The sequence below is a fragment of the Thrips palmi genome, unplaced genomic scaffold, assembly GCF_012932325.1.
Source record: "Thrips palmi isolate BJ-2018 unplaced genomic scaffold, TpBJ-2018v1 HiC_scaffold_5, whole genome shotgun sequence".
NCBI classification, from domain to species: domain Eukaryota; kingdom Metazoa; phylum Arthropoda; class Insecta; order Thysanoptera; family Thripidae; genus Thrips; species Thrips palmi.
Window position 1 is genome coordinate 4,293,869 of NW_023144632.1, and position 16,011 is coordinate 4,309,879.

At 42.1% G+C, this 16,011-nt stretch overlaps 5 protein-coding genes across 9 annotated transcripts; 3 read left to right on the top strand and 2 right to left on the bottom strand.

The window, feature by feature from the left end:
- Window positions 1-510: 510 nt before the first annotated feature.
- On the top strand, window positions 511-10,873 carry LOC117651304 (UPF0565 protein C2orf69 homolog). Of its 4 annotated transcripts, none has more exons than XM_034395184.1 (8): window positions 511-733; window positions 4,171-4,262; window positions 4,352-4,531; window positions 4,610-4,737; window positions 6,205-6,267; window positions 6,852-7,092; window positions 7,397-7,685; window positions 7,796-10,873. In XM_034395184.1, exons 3-8 carry the CDS (start codon window positions 4,382-4,384, stop codon window positions 8,035-8,037), a joined length of 1,113 nt encoding a protein of 370 aa, XP_034251075.1. In that variant the 5' UTR covers window positions 511-733; window positions 4,171-4,262; window positions 4,352-4,381; the 3' UTR covers window positions 8,038-10,873. The 4 variants fall into 4 exon arrangements, with proteins under 4 accessions (XP_034251075.1, XP_034251076.1, XP_034251073.1 ...); XM_034395182.1 differs by having other exon boundaries at window positions 512-733; window positions 6,831-7,092; window positions 7,796-9,960; XM_034395183.1 differs by lacking the exon at window positions 511-733 and adding an exon at window positions 3,849-4,023 and having other exon boundaries at window positions 6,831-7,092; window positions 7,796-9,960.
- On the bottom strand, window positions 2,702-4,383 carry LOC117650779. Its single transcript, XM_034394381.1, has 2 exons — window positions 4,375-4,383; window positions 2,702-3,472 (listed from the first exon to the last, which is right to left on the bottom strand). Exons 1-2 carry the CDS (start codon window positions 4,381-4,383, stop codon window positions 2,702-2,704), a joined length of 780 nt encoding a protein of 259 aa, XP_034250272.1.
- Window positions 10,874-11,320: 447 nt separating the features above from the next.
- On the top strand, window positions 11,321-12,378 carry LOC117651308 (proteasome maturation protein). Its single transcript, XM_034395191.1, has 4 exons — window positions 11,321-11,482; window positions 11,682-11,773; window positions 11,851-11,911; window positions 11,981-12,378. The coding sequence occupies exons 1-4, from the start codon at window positions 11,480-11,482 to the stop codon at window positions 12,242-12,244; spliced, it is 420 nt and encodes a 139-aa protein (XP_034251082.1). The 5' UTR covers window positions 11,321-11,479; the 3' UTR covers window positions 12,245-12,378.
- LOC117651303 (4-hydroxybenzoate polyprenyltransferase, mitochondrial) lies at window positions 12,368-14,851 on the bottom strand. The gene is made up of 6 exons (XM_034395181.1): window positions 14,169-14,851; window positions 13,922-14,088; window positions 13,658-13,805; window positions 13,366-13,559; window positions 13,104-13,292; window positions 12,368-13,021 (listed from the first exon to the last, which is right to left on the bottom strand). The coding sequence occupies exons 1-6, from the start codon at window positions 14,623-14,625 to the stop codon at window positions 12,857-12,859; spliced, it is 1,320 nt and encodes a 439-aa protein (XP_034251072.1). The 5' UTR covers window positions 14,626-14,851; the 3' UTR covers window positions 12,368-12,856.
- Window positions 14,852-14,887: 36 nt separating this feature from the next.
- LOC117651309 (dnaJ homolog subfamily C member 24-like) lies at window positions 14,888-15,847 on the top strand. 2 transcript variants are annotated; one of them, XM_034395193.1, is made up of 3 exons: window positions 14,888-15,079; window positions 15,169-15,265; window positions 15,398-15,847. In XM_034395193.1, exon 3 carries the CDS (start codon window positions 15,415-15,417, stop codon window positions 15,820-15,822), a length of 408 nt encoding a protein of 135 aa, XP_034251084.1. In that variant the 5' UTR covers window positions 14,888-15,079; window positions 15,169-15,265; window positions 15,398-15,414; the 3' UTR covers window positions 15,823-15,847. The 2 variants fall into 2 exon arrangements, with proteins under 2 accessions (XP_034251084.1, XP_034251083.1); XM_034395192.1 differs by having other exon boundaries at window positions 14,889-15,084.
- Window positions 15,848-16,011: the final 164 nt, after the last annotated feature.

Below are 16,011 nucleotides of genomic sequence, written 5' to 3' on the forward strand. Positions count from 1 at the left end.
CGAACCACGCGCCACGCGCTCTGCAGTCAAATATGCGAGGCGAGGTTGGGTTGCTGACCGCGCACCGGCCGGTTGGGCCGGTTTGGCGCCGGTGGTGACGAAGTCATATGACTTTGTCTTGCGAGTGTATGTCAAGTGCCTCTGATGTAATGCACATCGAACCGTGTCGCTGGGCCTCCGATCCAGGATTCGAGCAAACATATGGCCTCTCGCTCTGCCCTCTCGCGACCTTTTCTTCTCCCCCTCCCCTACTCCCACTTGATATCTGTCTTTAAAAAAGAATTAGAACTTCTGGTACTGTTGTTTGGCAATCAAATCACCTTTTGAACTGCATCTAAATTCTAGCATACAATAGGGAGTAAGACAAACGATCATTATCAGCCAGAGAAAGGGAAACACTGTTCCTGGTTCCGCCCCTGGGCCGCGGGTGCCGCAGTGCCGCGCCCGCGAGGAGAGTAGAGCCGGTGGTCGTCTCCGGTCAAACTTTAACCTTGCGGTTAGTAACCCGCCGTTTAGCACATCCACTTCAGGAACATCCCCACTCGGCAATCGTCGTGACGGTTGAGAGCCGAGAGAGGTTGTGTTTATTTTATATCTGTATTTATTGTTAATTAATTGTCTAGTGAGCCTTGTCGCGGTTGACATGGTTTCATAAAGTCTTGGCCGTATCAAGAACACTCAGGAAGAGATTTTCGTATCACAGGAGAGGGGTCGTTTGATGGACGCTTCAGCGGTAGGTTGTTTGTTATTTTTTTTTCTTATGAAATTAAGAGGAATTATAGCTATTCGCCAGGTTTTCCACACAAAACATTATCTGCTCTTTCTTGTGTTTTGGTGTAACATCCCAAATCGTCGTTAGCATCATTTTCATTTGTGGACTCCAGTTTGCTCCTCTTAGATATGAAGTCATTCATTTCTGTGTTTTTACCAATTAGTCTACCATAAGGTTTCCAAAGTCAATGATTTTAGTTGTTAAGTTTGCTTTTCCAATGTACTTGCACTCCATCTGTATCGCAGTTACAATTTCTCTTCTCGTGCATGATTGATGGAAGTCCGTAACGTCTTGCTTGGAATTCTCTAAGAGTCAGCCTTTCACCGTTAATATAAGCTCATGTTCAAAGCTCTTTTTGTTTTAAAAGTAATGTAGTGAGCCACAGCTTTCAAGCTACATGTAATGGTAAACGTTCAATGGTCGCAAGGACTGGTCACAAGCTCGTCACAAGAAGTTGGTCCAATTCCAACTTCAGCAACGTGCTGCTGCAATAGCCCTTGCAAACAAACACCTCTTGTGATAATTGCAAATGTATCATCACACCACATGCCACTGCTCTATTTATAAATCAATGTACTATTTCAGCAACAAGCAAAACTTACATAAGCTTTCCCCGACTGTACTATCAAGAGCTTTGGTTTGCTCTTTTCCCACTTAAATGTTCTTAACATCTTTCACCTACGAATATTTTAATTTCTGTAACCTACAAGATTGTCTAGTAATTTTTCTAATTAGCTTCAATCGGAGCCTGTTGTTTATTTCAATCTATCTAAAATTGTTGAGGCGGACAAAATGTCGTTGGGGCTGTCAACAACTTGTTGGGCCAGCACTGACGCCTGTAATGGTGTTTTCTAGAGGCGCTGGTGGAAACATTGACGCTTGTCATCCGTCAAGACGTCTCGCCTAGCGATGTCCATGTGGCAGCAGCTTATGCCAGCGATTCCACTTTGGCGATGCAGCGGCGCTAGCCTGCAGACTGATTGAGAGAGCCGTTTTCGTCGCTCTGTCTCTCTCGCACTTTTACGGGACGCCCCTGAGTGCAAGAGAGACGAAGCGCAGTCTACAGCGCAGCCCGGGCCAGGAATAGCGCCAACACGCACCGGGACCAGCCTAGCAGCCCACTGGGCCTGGGGGCGCTGGGCGGAGCGCAGGGCGCCACGGCGGCACGGGGTGCTTGGTCCGCGGTCGGGTCGGGTCGGGTCCAACGTAGTGCTCTTCGCGGAGGGCTGCGGGATGCTGCGGGATCCGTAGCATTGTCTCGGGAGGTAGTCTGTGTAGAGTCCCACTGTTGGACTCGAGGTGGTGGTGCGTCAGAGAGTGCATTGACCAAGGGCGATTTTGAGCAGGGGCGCTCTGGGAGCACGCAGTCCTCTCAACGCCGACGTGCGAGAGGGGCGTGTGGTCTGGCACAGTGGGGGCGTGCCGGTCTCGTGCCGCCGAGGACTGCAAGGGAGGACCGCGTCGAACGATGGCCGCACGGAGCGGACGTCGGAGCGGCAGGAAGGGGGAAGGGGCCGAAGGGGCACGGCGAGCGGGGCGCGTGTGGCCCACTAGTGTGGCCCCGGTGGGGCGTGGGGCCGGCGAGTGGGGCTGGCGTTCTCCTCTCTGCTCCTCGCCGTCAGTACCATGCGTCAGACCGGACGGGCCGGGACCGCCGGGGCCGGACTGCAGCACGGCGATGGCGGCCTGCATGGCCTGCAGCGAAGCTCGGTGCGCAGCCGCGGCTCCAGGGGGTCGGTGCGCAGCCTCGGCTCCAAGGGGTCGTCCTCCAGCACGGCGTCGGACCCCCGCGAGCGCGTCAAGGACTGCTGCCGCAAGGTGGTGGCCTTCATGTGCACGCAGGTGGGCGTGGGCGGCTTGGTGGTGAGCTACGCCATCGTGGGCGCCTTCGGCTTCATCTCCATCGAGACCCTGGAGGAGTACCCGGAGCTAGAGCTGGTGGGCGTGGAGCGGAACAAGACGGCCGAGGCGCTGTGGCGCGTCTCTCAGGAGCTCAACATCCTCAACGAGTCGCGGTGGCGCCACGACGTCAACAACACGCTGGTGGAGTTCCAGAAGACCATCGTGGAGGCCGTGCGCAAGGGCTACGACGGGCGCACAGCCAGCGACATGTGGTCGTTCCCCGCCGCCCTCATGTTCTCGCTGTCCATCTTCACCATGATCGGCTTCGGCAACCTGGTACCGCGCACCATGTGGGGCAAGACGGCCACCGTGGTGTACGCCGTGTTCGGGGTGCCGCTCTACGTGCTGTACTTCATGAACATGGGCAAGGTGCTGGCGCAGTCGTTCCGCTGGCTCTACACCCGCCTGTACGAGTGCTCCACGGAGCGGCCGGAGCGGCCCGCCGGCCAGGGCGCGGGGCCGCGGGTCATCGTGCCTTCCACGGCCTGCCTCTGGGTCATCGGCGGCTACGTGCTCACCGGCACCATCATGTTCGCCGAGTGGGAGCGCTGGAGCTACCTGGACAGCTGCTACTTCTGCGTGACGAGCCTGTGCAAGATCGGCTTCGGCGACTTCGTGCCGGGCGCCACCATCAACACGGACAAGGACGGCAGCCAGACGCGGCTGGTCATCAACTTCGTCTACCTGCTGCTGGGCCTGGGGCTCATCGCCATGTGCTACAACCTGATGCGCGAGGAGGTGCGCGTCAAGGTGCGCCAGCTCAAGGACGACGTGGGCCACTGCCTGGACGAGCTGCACCTGCGCGCCGCCACGTGCTACCGCGGGCCCAGCCCCGACCCCGACATGGACGGCCCCGACATGGACTACCTGTACTAACGCAGCGCGTCAAGCGCACCGCCCCGCACGGTGGTGGACGCCAAGGTGGTGGCTGCGCTGGCCGAGACATCGGTTCGGTGGTGACTCCGTCCAAAGACTCCAAAGTTCCGAAGACAGCCGCCATCGCTTTATTGCCAATATGTGGCGCCCTGGCCGCCTTGCCGGGACGCCCCTCTTGCGTGCCCCGCCCCGCCGCCTTGCCGCCTTGCCGCCCCGACGAGCTAATTTTACCTCGACTCCGTGCCGACGCGGTGCCGCCGCCGCCGAGTTTGTTTCGTTTGTGCGTATTGGACGGAACTGGGAGCAGATGCCGTGCGCGCGCTCTTTCTGGACCGGGGGCTGTGGCGCCAAACGAAATGTGGTTTGGGACATGTACCAGATGCCAAAGTTTCTGTTTAAGTTACTCTTTATGGTTCGATGACGTTGAAGTTGGGATGACACTGTAAAGACAAGAAAGCTTATTGCATTGCGAGGTACCCTGCAATGTGCACTTTTCTGGCTTTTGTTACTCAAAAGTTTAAAACTGTACTCATTTGGGGAACAATCTTGTGGGATTGTACAAGTTCCTCTGCAAACAGTTGTCAAATTCGTTTTTAATATATTTTTAATATTTTTTACAGATGGATAACAGTGTGATCCTTATATCCCATAATGTCATGAAGACAACGTAGTTGTGGAGACTATTAATAAATACATATTCCCTTTACGTATGGTATGTTTCCCTTTAAATCCATTGAATAAATAATGAAGCTTGTTTTACTTTTTTAGTGATTATTTACGTCCATTGGTGGTGAATTTCAGCATTTTGAGTGTTGAGAACATACTCCCAGCATGATGCCGGGATCGGCCCCCCCATGCGGGCCCGTCCGGCTCCCTGCTGTTCCAGGATACGAGGGACGTGTCAATGATATCATATACTACCCTCCTCAAATCCGCTCAGAACAAGATACAGCAGTAATTTATTTTGGTGGAGATGTTCAGGTAGTTTACTACTTAGCATATGGCTGTTATCACTACATTGCAGATCTTGAAGTGAAACTTATTCTGCTTGCCTTTCAGGATTATCGAGAAAATATGGAAGCTCACCGAGATAATAAACCCTATATGAAATGGTGCTTAGATGACATGTGTGAAAGACTTAGTAAACGCTTTCCTGACTGTCATGCTGTTGTTATACGTCCAGTTAGGTAAGCCTGCATATTTTGATGGACCTGCTTTTTTTTATGAACTAGGAGTGCTCAGGCAGCTTTATCCTATCTTGCACAAATACTCTTTAGTAAACAGTGCTTTTGATTTATTCCTCTCTTTGTTGCTCATCTGCATGATGGTGTTTTTACTTGTCCAAGTGTAGATTGTGACTTATTGAGAATGCAAATGCATGTGTCCCTAAAAGGCTAATTGAAAGTATTTATTTTCATTTATGTGCATTCCCATTTTTATTGTTTACTTTATCTCTCATCAACTCTTTTCCCTTTTAGTTTCTAACACAATTTAGTTCACAGACTGTAACAGCATTTGATACATCCTATGCCAATGTGCAAATAAAATAGCGCTTTTTACTGGAAAGGAAGAGGAGGAAAGTGCTGGTTGGGATGGAACAAGGTGGAACTAATGCTTATTCTGTTCAAAATTCAGAATAGGATGACAGTACTTCCAAATTCGGTAGGGTCCAAATCAAGCCAGTAAACTTTGCCTACAGACATTTAACTTATGGCAGCAGTTTTAATTTGGGTTAGCTTGGGATTGCCTGTTAGTCTGCTTCTCCTTCTTGGTTGGATGTATTGTGAAACTAAAGACCCGTTCCTCAAGCAAATTAAACCAATCTTAATCCTGGGGACTTCATTCTACTCTATAGCCATTCTGTAAGCTGGAATTTCAGACCGACTGGATCCAAACCACGGTGCTGCATCGTGGTGCATGGTGCCGTTAGTCTGGGTTGTTGTTCACCGCCCCCTTGCTCAACAAACGTTGATTTCTACATGTCAGCCGCTGTAATTTGATACGTAGGATCTAATAAACCTCAAATACCAAGTTTTTAACATCTAGATGGCCTGGGCTGCCCAATTATCTGAAAAATTCCAGCAATGGTTATCTTACGTTTTAGTTTTGGTGTGTTCTGACATAACCAGATCCGTTCTTCTCTTTTTCTGATGTTTGGTAAATTACTTCATTGTTTGAGTTGATTCATGCCATGAGCAGAACAAGCTACCTATGTATCTGTGTTAAGTTTGTTTCTCGATGTTGTCCTACTTTTTCAGGAGGAAGAGAATAAATTGTTAACATGCAGTCACAATTCCTCTCATGAAAGTTTATTATTTCAGCACTAGGGGGTGGCATTTTTGGTTCATTAGTTGTGAACCGCACTTTAAAGTACTTGCAAGATGACTACGTCCTCCTCCTCCCCCCTTTTTTTGTCTTTATCTCAGCTTTTTCTACCCTTAAAATTCTATAGTTAAATTAACCTGTGCACCTAAAAACTCAATGCAAAAAGACAAAATGTTCACAAATGTTCACTGTTCCTTTTTTAAACTACTTTCTTATTTTCGTCATAAAACAACATTATTTCTCTTTTAACATTTTATTTCTCTCTCTTCCTTTGGAGTTCATTTAATTTTCAACATTTTGACTGACATTTTGTTTGTCTGTTTGAATAGATCGACAACTCCTAAACTTGCTACCTTCATGGACTTTGTGTCAGCCGAAATGGATCATAACAGGCAAGTAAAATCGTTTTGTTCAAGATAAAAACCAGACTATTTTTTTACCAACTCTCTCACATTGATTTAAATAAACTGTTCAGTCGATTTTGTGGCTAATTTTAGTGTAAGTTGTATTGTTATTCTGATGATGCAGATTGCTGGTCAAAAATGATTGCTACCCCAATTTATTTCTGGTTTTACTTTTGATTTGCTTCTACTTGTAATTGACATACACAGTACATTCTTGAACTGTTCATTTGCTCCGCTTGTGGGGCAAGTGATAATTTCTCAATTCAATTAACTTGTTCTATTTTTCTATTTATTTGTGATTATTTTCCTGTCTTTGACTACCATGTGCATGTTTGTAGTGCTTTTGGAGGTAAATGTGTTAAGATCAGATTTCATTGGTTGGCATACCTTTAGATACTGCTTGGATCATATGTGGTACATGCTTTGGTGGTCACTCCATTAATTGTTTGACTTATTCTTTTACTTCCATGTGAATGTGGAAGTAGCTCCAACTTAGGAGAGGTACCATGTAAGGTCTATTTGTTTGAACTCATATTCACTCTTTTTTCCAGGATGGAATTCAAAACCTTTAGCTGTTACGACAATTTTGTTCCTTGCAATAACTGTGGTGCTCCTGAGCACACTCCCACCCACTACGCTCTACATCATCTTGAGCGCCTTCTCCAGTGTACCTCTGCTCGGTTGCGAAGTATGCCTATTAGTCAGTTGAGACCCCAGGTGCCAAAAGATCCCGTCAAGTCACCTGACACGAGTAGTACCAATGATAGCGAAGGTGGTTCTAGTGAGGAAAATAAGGATGTGACAATGTTGTCTGTAAGTCCATTTTTTTCTTTCCTTAAACTTGTTAAGATTGCTACTACAGGTAAAGCCGGTTATGACTTCTCAGGAATCTTCTTCATATGAAAATTAATAAGAGTAAATTGACTTTATTTGTAAATGTTGAAAGTTTCATTGCTTATACAATTTTGTGCCTCTGAGTAATTTTGTTTCAAGTGGGATTTCATTATGTTTAGGTCTTTGCCATAACCGACTTTAACCGTAAATCTCTCATTGTCTGTTGTGAGCTCAGTCCAGTTTCTAATATTCTTGTTCCTTCTTTCTTCCTGATTTAAAACAGGCTACTGATTTGAAGCTACCTGAAAAAGATCAGGAAAAAATATGGTGGCGTGAGGGACTTCAGTTAGACCGGGCACGCTTGATTCTCATTGGTTTCAGCAAAGGGTGTGTGGTATTAAACCAGTTCATTTATGAATTTCATTATTTAAAAACTCTAACTCCTGATGATGACACCATGTCCAAACTTGTATCTCGCATTCGAGACATGTATTGGCTTGATGGTGGGCACTCTGGTGGGAAGAACACGTGGATTACATCCCGTAGTCTACTTGAAACATTAACAAGATTAAGTAAGTATGCTAACATATCACTAATGTATCTCTTATATATATCAGTGGTCCATCCAATGCCTCATCATGTAATTTACTCTCTGATGTCAACAAACAACTGTTTACTCCAGGTATAAATATTCACGTACATGTCACACCCTACCAAGTTCATGATGAAAGAAGACCGTGGATACGGAAAGAAGAGAAAGCTTTCTGTGATCTCTTGCGCAGACTGAATGCTCCCATAGAGCGTACTTTTCACTTTGAAAATCAACAACCAACTCTTTTAACTCATTTTGAAGTGCACAATGTCTTCAGGCCAGAGGTAGGATGTGAAAATGATGCTGCTTCTTCTTCATCTCAAACTGGTTGAGAGTTCTTTTTGTCCTTTACTTAAGTAATGATTTGACAAGAGACTTTGCTTGCCATTTTTATAGAAAAGAACATGGCAATGTTATTTTTCAGTCTAAAACAGTTATATTTTGCATTAGGTTATACAGTTTTCTAACATGAAGAAAGAATTTTAAGGGTTTACATTTCTCTTGAAACTGAGTCTCCTCAATACCACCCTGTGGTCATGTCTCATTTTTATCATTGTGCATTTGTTTTTGTCAGCATCAAGTCATATTGTTGTGAAGCTAGTCACTGTAAGTTCCCAAGTAATTCAGATGTCATTTTTGTAAGTATTCTCATAATAATTGTACAATTCTTGTTTGTCCTATTTGAGTAAATTTAGGTGATAATCTTTATGAAAGATGAGGCTTAACTAACTTTTAAGTGCCGCATCACACTTAGTTTGGAAAGTTTAGTCCTTTGAGTTATTTTATGTTACCAATTTGGTAATTGATGTTGTTGTTCTTTCAGTCTTTTTCTTTGTCAAGAAAAAGCTCAATTTTTCCTATTGTTTCATCACCGTGTTACAAATTTGGTTCAGTCTGAAGCCTGAATCCAACTTTATGATCTAAACAGCATAATACAGTAATGAAGAGTAAATATGCCAATGAAATAGTGAATTTTTTTAAAAGTTATCACTCTTTTTGAATCCCAGGAAAAATAAGATGGCAATGAACTACTGTACAATATTGATGCAAGGGTTGCTCAAGAGAGTGAGTGAACGTAATTGATTTCAGAGATTCACTTAGGCTACAAAATTACCCTATTAAGGTCACGCTGCAGTGAACTTGTCATGGATCTATACTGTTATAGTTTTCTCTCAACAACAATTTGTTTTCTTGGTGACTTAATACAGTGGGTGGCCATGCTATGATGTTTTCTTTTTTTTCTATTATAAGACTGGTTTATCTTCTTTCTGCAGCCATTATGCAGTCATTATGTGTCATCCAGGAACTACCATAGATACTCAAATCATTTTATATCAGATGTTCCTTTGTACATATATCTGGTGACACAAACTTGCTTTGTAATATTATTGCTTCTCAAATACTCACCTCAAGCAATAGAATGCCTGCCGCTGGCTCGGTACTTTAATTTGTCCATTCGTACATGTTTTTATATTTGTGTTATTTTTTCAGTAGGTGCCAAGTGCACCGTGTATTGCTATTTGCTTAAGCAAATTGTTTTTGTCTCTTTTGTTTTCTAAATGGTCTGTTTTACTTTGAAACGTTCATCCAGAGTTAAAAAGAATCTTGTTGCATAGTATATTCAGAACATTTTAGCTCACCACTCGCATATCAAAATTTTTGTTTCTCTCCTTATTTTCTACCAATAATCTCTTCTAAGATACACTGGTTCTCAAGCATTTGACAATAACAAAATGGAATTGTAAATCTTTCACTAAACCATCAGTATTAGGGTAGAGTGAAAACCAGGGATGGAAAAGCTGGACCCGGGCTCAGGTATTTAAGGCTATCTTAAGACTAGCTGCAATGTGTAATTTGACCCGGGTGGTATCTGGATAAACTGTGTGGCCCGATCAAGGCCTTTAAAGGAAGCAGTTTTTGCTGATGAGGCCTGGTTCGATCCCCCCTTGAGCAAAAAGTACCGATTTAACTGTATAAACCCAACTTTGACCCTCCCCGAGAAATGGAAGGGGGTTCGATCGGCGGGAATTGGAGCTAGTTCCAAAATATCCGGAAATACTTAGGCCCAGTTCCTGTTTACTTTTTATCTCAGGTTTTCACTCCAACCTAATCAGTTTTGAATTCATAAGTGAGCTTTCTATGAATTAAGAATCAGCTTGTGATGTTATTCTTTTTCTGTAGAAATTTTGTACTGGTGAAAATGTTGTTTTGAATGTTGTATAATAATTTTATCACCTCTGTAAACATTTTGTAAATCCTGTATTGTTCCTTTGACCCATTTCACCCTTTACACCAGTCAATGATTTTAAAACTAAATCAAATTTGTATGTAGAATTCCAATAACTTTTATTCGGAACAAGCTCTTTGTTGCAGGCTTTTATTTTTTCACTTTGATTTCATTTGAAAAATGCAGTTGTTGCCGAGAGAACACCTTTATTAAGATTTGGCTCAAGAGACTTTTAGTACAGTGTCGGTCAGTTGAGGTTTAAACCATCATGGTTATCTAGCCAGAAATCATAGGTGAAGAAGCAGGCATTACTTGCAACTTCAATGGGCTCCACTATCATTTCCAGAGTGAAAAAATTAGGCTGTATCTGTTTCTTGGAAAAGGTAGTGTTTCTATGTGTTTCCAAAAATTATCTTTATATTCAGTCAACATTCTCTTTGTAATCACCTTTAAATGTAAAAAAAAAAAAAAAAAGTTTTTGTAGTTTAAAATTGTTGATGCAAAATTTGCAAATGATCTTGTCACATTAGTTGTTCTTTCTATTTGGAAATCTGTTCCAATTTTGATTGGATTATGAATCAGCCCTGCATTTTGAGCTATTTGTCAAACAGTGCATTTTCATGCATGTGCAAGTGTACTTAAACCAAAGAACTTGTTCCACTCCACATCTATATGAGTGTCATTTTCTTTTCCTCAGAGGAACTTATTTGTTGTAATCTTGCTCGTCTTGCCATTGCATTTTTTAAAGTTAACATTCCACAGATTATTCTTCTACTGTAAGTTGTTAACAGAATGAGAGCTGGGTGATCTTAATTGATTTTACCCTGTCTTCGAATCAAACACATTTTACCCAATGATTTTTTTTTATTTTATTTTTTTGAAAATGTAGGTGTGCTCTGCTCTGAAATGTTAATTTATTAATAAAATTATAGTTCAAAGTACATGCATCATTAATTTTTTTCAGTCATTATTTACTGCATCAACTCTCTAACAAGGAAGCCAGATGTGGTTGTATGGATGATGTGGCCCACTAGATGACACCACGCGACAATAACACAACCCTTGACACTTGCTTTTTAAAGTGATAAAAGAATGCGCCTTTTTTTAACTTTGTTGAGTAAAATTTTGGGAAATTGAACTTAAAGGTGCTAGTGGTCAACGTCCGAAGTTATGCTTTCTTCAAACCCGAAACAACGATATGAACCAAATCATGCGGTAGTGTCCTCTCCGAAGACCGAAGTGCACCGGGGGGGCGTGGAGTTCATAAGGTCCAAAAAGGGAAAATTTCAAATTTTTGTCTTTTTGAAACTAACTTCTTGTAAATTTCTCATAGTATTCAACTTCTCGTCAATTTCTCATAGTGGGTTTAGAACGGGAATCTGAATATAAATTTTTCGCCCATTTATCCTTTTGTCTTTGAAAAGGAAGGCTGTGCTGTGTTAACACCGGCAGCCCGTGTTGTTAGCGTTGTTTGTGCTTGTCATCAGCTTGCGTACAGTTGCGTGGTTGAATTCTCTAGGGCGTGTTACGAATATCTCAAAGACATCATGGTTTGTATTTTATATCATCTTCTTTGTGGTTCTAAATCATTGTTAACCACGCAACACAAAGTCCACTTCACTTTCTAACCCTACAATCGCTTCAATTTCCGCTTGTCATTTCTGCCTGATACATACATTTACTTGCAGTGCAGGTGCATTTCATTGTAGATTACATCGATAACTTTCTTTTATCTTCATGTTCATGCAGAGTTTCGGATTCAGTGGTAAGATGGGGGTCAGCAGTGGACGTTCTGATAACTCTGTTGGATTTTACGGTGTGCCTGATGTCATGACTTCTGGGTAAGTGTCAGTTGCATAGTTTGCATGAATTATTTAATTTGAAAGTGCACCTCACCACTTACATGTACTGTTTTCAGATTGACCACACGCAAAGCCCTTACCATCCCGGCTCACCCTCTTGAGGCTACGGAGAGAAGTGTAAGCCTTATCCTTATGTTTTTCTAAACTCTGTCCTTCCCATCTAATTTCCCTGACTCTTTCTTTTAGTTCCATGACAATAAACTCCGAATGGAAATGAACATGCTGCGAAACACTCAAGGACTACATGCCCCTCTGAAGATGGCCATGGAGCTGAAGGCTGCCCATAAAGTTGGCCGTCTTCCATTCCTCCCAAGCTCTAATCTTATGGCTGATGTTCTGTTGGGACGGGATGACCAGCTATCTTTCGAAGACTTCCTCAACCCAGTTGAATTCAGGGAAGAAGGTGGACAACCCCATGCTATAGTTGAAAAGTCTCTTGGCATTTTGTAACTTATTAACTTAGATGTATGTTTTTCTCATTCAATTCTTATAAAGCGTCTTATACTTTTCATTTGCTTCTTTATTTTATATTATGGTTCGAAACTTGATTCTAGTTAATTAAACAGACAAATCTCTTGGTGCAAGAAAGACTTTATTTATAACAAGTTTATAACTTGTTTTCCTTTGGAACTAACATTTATTTTACCTTAATTTTCTTTTTTGCATTGGTTTTTGCATTGGTAGCTGAGTGATTTTTATTGGATTCCATACAAGATTTTCAACATACGCAGGACCCTAGCAGCGCCCAATGAACCAAGCGCATTAAAATTTACATGAAAGGTAACACATTTTAGGGGCATGTAAAGCACATTGATGCTTGTAAATGCACATTAAAGATGCCTAAAATGTGTTACCTTTTATGTGCTTTTAATGCATAATCTTGCTTTGAATGTGCTCTGTTGCACATTTGATGCACATTGGTGCTACTGGGGGAAGTAGGATCACAGCAGATGGCTTTTACAGTTTTTAGAGAGAAGCTATCCCTAAATTGAATGACAACACTTATATTTTAGATAGTACCTAGGAACAATAACAATCACTTGCAGTTTCTGCAATTATGACTTAACACTCCTGTACCACTTGCTTATTGGCCTTTTCTTCATTTTCTTTCTCCACTTTACTCAGCATCCCCAGTACTATCCCAAGGAACAGAATCAAACCTACTTGGTGATTTGAAATAAATTTGTTGGCGCAGTCACTAGGATTGTTTATGTCTAGCTTATACACCTGAAAGTAAGACCAAATTGACATCAAGAACTTCTTACTAGAGCTATGAATGAAGAAGGCAAATTCCAAAAATTTAGAATACCTGAGAAGCTAAATGGGAAGCTACTGCTGCAACTGATGCATAGTAGGGCCATCCGATACCACAACTCATACCAGACAGCAATAGTCCTCCAATCATAGAAGTGCCAAACCCAGAGAGCCACAATTTTGTATTGTCACCAAACTTGATGGCAGTTGATTTTATTCCAAGTAACACATCATCAACTTTGTCCTGCAATGCAAAATGAATGTTGAGATATACAAAAGCAAAACCAAGCTATAAATAGATAAGTTCCATTATTTACCTGGTGGGCATAAATGGTGTCATAGAAAATTGTCCAGCAAGTCCCTGCTAAATAAAGTGGTAAACACACTGCTAAATCCACAGAGCCGTGGATTGCTGCCCATCCTAGTAGTGCACCCCAGTTGAAAGTAAGGCCAAGAATAAACTGGGGCCAGTATGTTACACGTTTCATCAATGGATACAATATCACAAGACCTGCGGAAGGATCCATGGATGAAAAGGGAAGTTTAGTTCTAAAGAGTAAATAAGCTGAAGTACAGTGATCACCACTTAAGTGAATTAAGAATTAGTACCCAGAGAGGATGCTCCCAGGACAACACAGTACGCATTCAACTGAAGAAGGACAAGTAGGCCAACGCCTAATTGACCCATGAGAAAAATGACAGCATCAAGTGGACTAATAGAACCATTTACCAGAGGTCTATCTTGAGTGCGAGCTACCTGTAATTTCAAAGAAATGTGCAATTGAAAGTGCTAAAAGTAATGACAGAACTCACAAGAAAGCTTGATAAGCTCTAAAATAAAGAGCAAAAAAGAGAATTTTATTTGATACCTACCTTACTGTCAATGTCACGATCCCAAAGATCATTTATGGTACATCCTGCACCCCGCATTACAAATGCTCCAATGGCAAAGAGGGACAGCATCTCCAAACTAGGAAGGCAGCCTGCTGACGCACCCATGGCTATGCTCCAACCACAAGGCCAGTACAGTAACCATGTTCCTAAAATACAACAATATTACATAAAATACTCAAAAGTGACAATGTGTCCAACGCACATGAATGGGTAAAATAAGACTTACCAATTGGTCTATCTATGCGCATAAGCTTAAGATAAGGTTGAACATGTAAGGGACATTTGTTTACTAATTTTTCACTTATTTGGGGCACATGCACAGGTACTTTTTCACTTATCCGCTGAGATCCTTCTTTAGGCAACGCCTGTGGTAGGCTGCTCTTTTTACAACTAGGGAGTACAGTAGTGGTTTTGCTTCTGACCAGGTGTTTATTTCTATCTCGATATGTGCCAGAACACCTATAATGCTGGGATTGACTAAATTGCTTCGCTAAAGAGCCGTAAGGGATCACCTTGGAATTATAACCCCATTTCCGTGTGCAGAAAGACCGGCGATTAGTACACATACAAGAGGCAAGACTCCTCACAGAAGATATTTTTAAACAAGTATCTAATATAGAGTGTCGACTAAATGGCGTTATCTTCCTGACGATTAACCCACACAAAATTGCGTGTCGGTACATAGTTGTTGAATACAGACGACGATCTAGACAGCTACAGAAGAATACTTTTGTTTACGTTGACATTGCATCACAACACCTGACGTTGTCAAAAGGCTAAAGCACTAGTGCAAAGTTATCGACGGTAACATTGTTTTTTGTGAAATACTAAAGTAGTAAAGAATGTTAGCCCGAAACTACAATAAGACTCGTGGGTCATGATCACATCATTGCGTCTTCTGCCCAGCTTCTGCGCCAAATGTTCTGAGAATAGCGCTTTAGTCCTTATTCGCAGGAACACAGGGCGTGAGGACTGTGAGGTTAGGTTATCTATGCTGTAACGCTAACTGGTCAAAATAGAATAGTTTTTTATTACAAATCTCTTTCTGTCAGTGAATTTTGTTTCTTCCTTTGTGAACTTTAACGATTCAATGATTAAACTGATTTTGAAGTGAGCTCCGCTTTCCCTGCAATCCTTGTCAAGTATGGTTCCTTTATTGAGTTTCATAATGTCTCCTCACCTCCATGTTCATTGATCTAATGTCTTAGATTTCGTAAAATTTTCAGATCTTTAAAATTATATGATGGAAAATTTTTACACACTGCTTCTGTAGCTGTCTAGCTCGTCGTCTGTATTCAACAACTATGTACCGACACGCAATTGGTAAGTCTTATTTTACCCATTCATGTGCGTTGGACACATTACATAAAATACTCGTCATGTTACCTCTATGTTCATGAACCATCTTTAATTGAATTCATTGATCTAATGTGTTAAATTTCGTAAAATTTTCAGATCTTTAAAATTATACGATGGAAAATTTTTACACACTGCTAGGATGTCAAGAAAATGCTTCGTATGATGAAATTAAGAAGCAATATCAGGATCTAATACGTTTGTCCCACCCAGACAAAACTTCTGCTAGTAACAAAAATAATGAGTCCTTTATTCAAATAAATGAAGCCTGGCAAACACTGAGAGATCCAGTGAAGAGAAAGGCATATGATGCCCAGCTTCTAGCAGAACATTGTGCCAACGAATTCGTGCTATTTGCCACTTTAACATTGAGTGAAATGAAAGTGGACAGTGAAACATATTCGTATCCGTGCCGTTGTGGAAGTTTATATTCTGTACCAAAGGATGAATGTGTTAATTTGACTGTTGATTTGTATTACCAGTGTTCTGAGTGTTCACTAGCAATTCTTATTAAAGCTGTCTGAATCGTAGCTTTCCAGATAATTTTAAGCTTAGTCTTGTGCTCTATCAACACACCCCAGCTCAATGGGCTCTGTTGTTTAGTTATTTTTGTGTTCCTCTTGCTTAGCATTAATTAAAAATTGATATGACAGTAAGTCCTAAAACAGCCAATTCTTTATGTAGACACAAGCAAGAAAATACTTTCAAGGGAA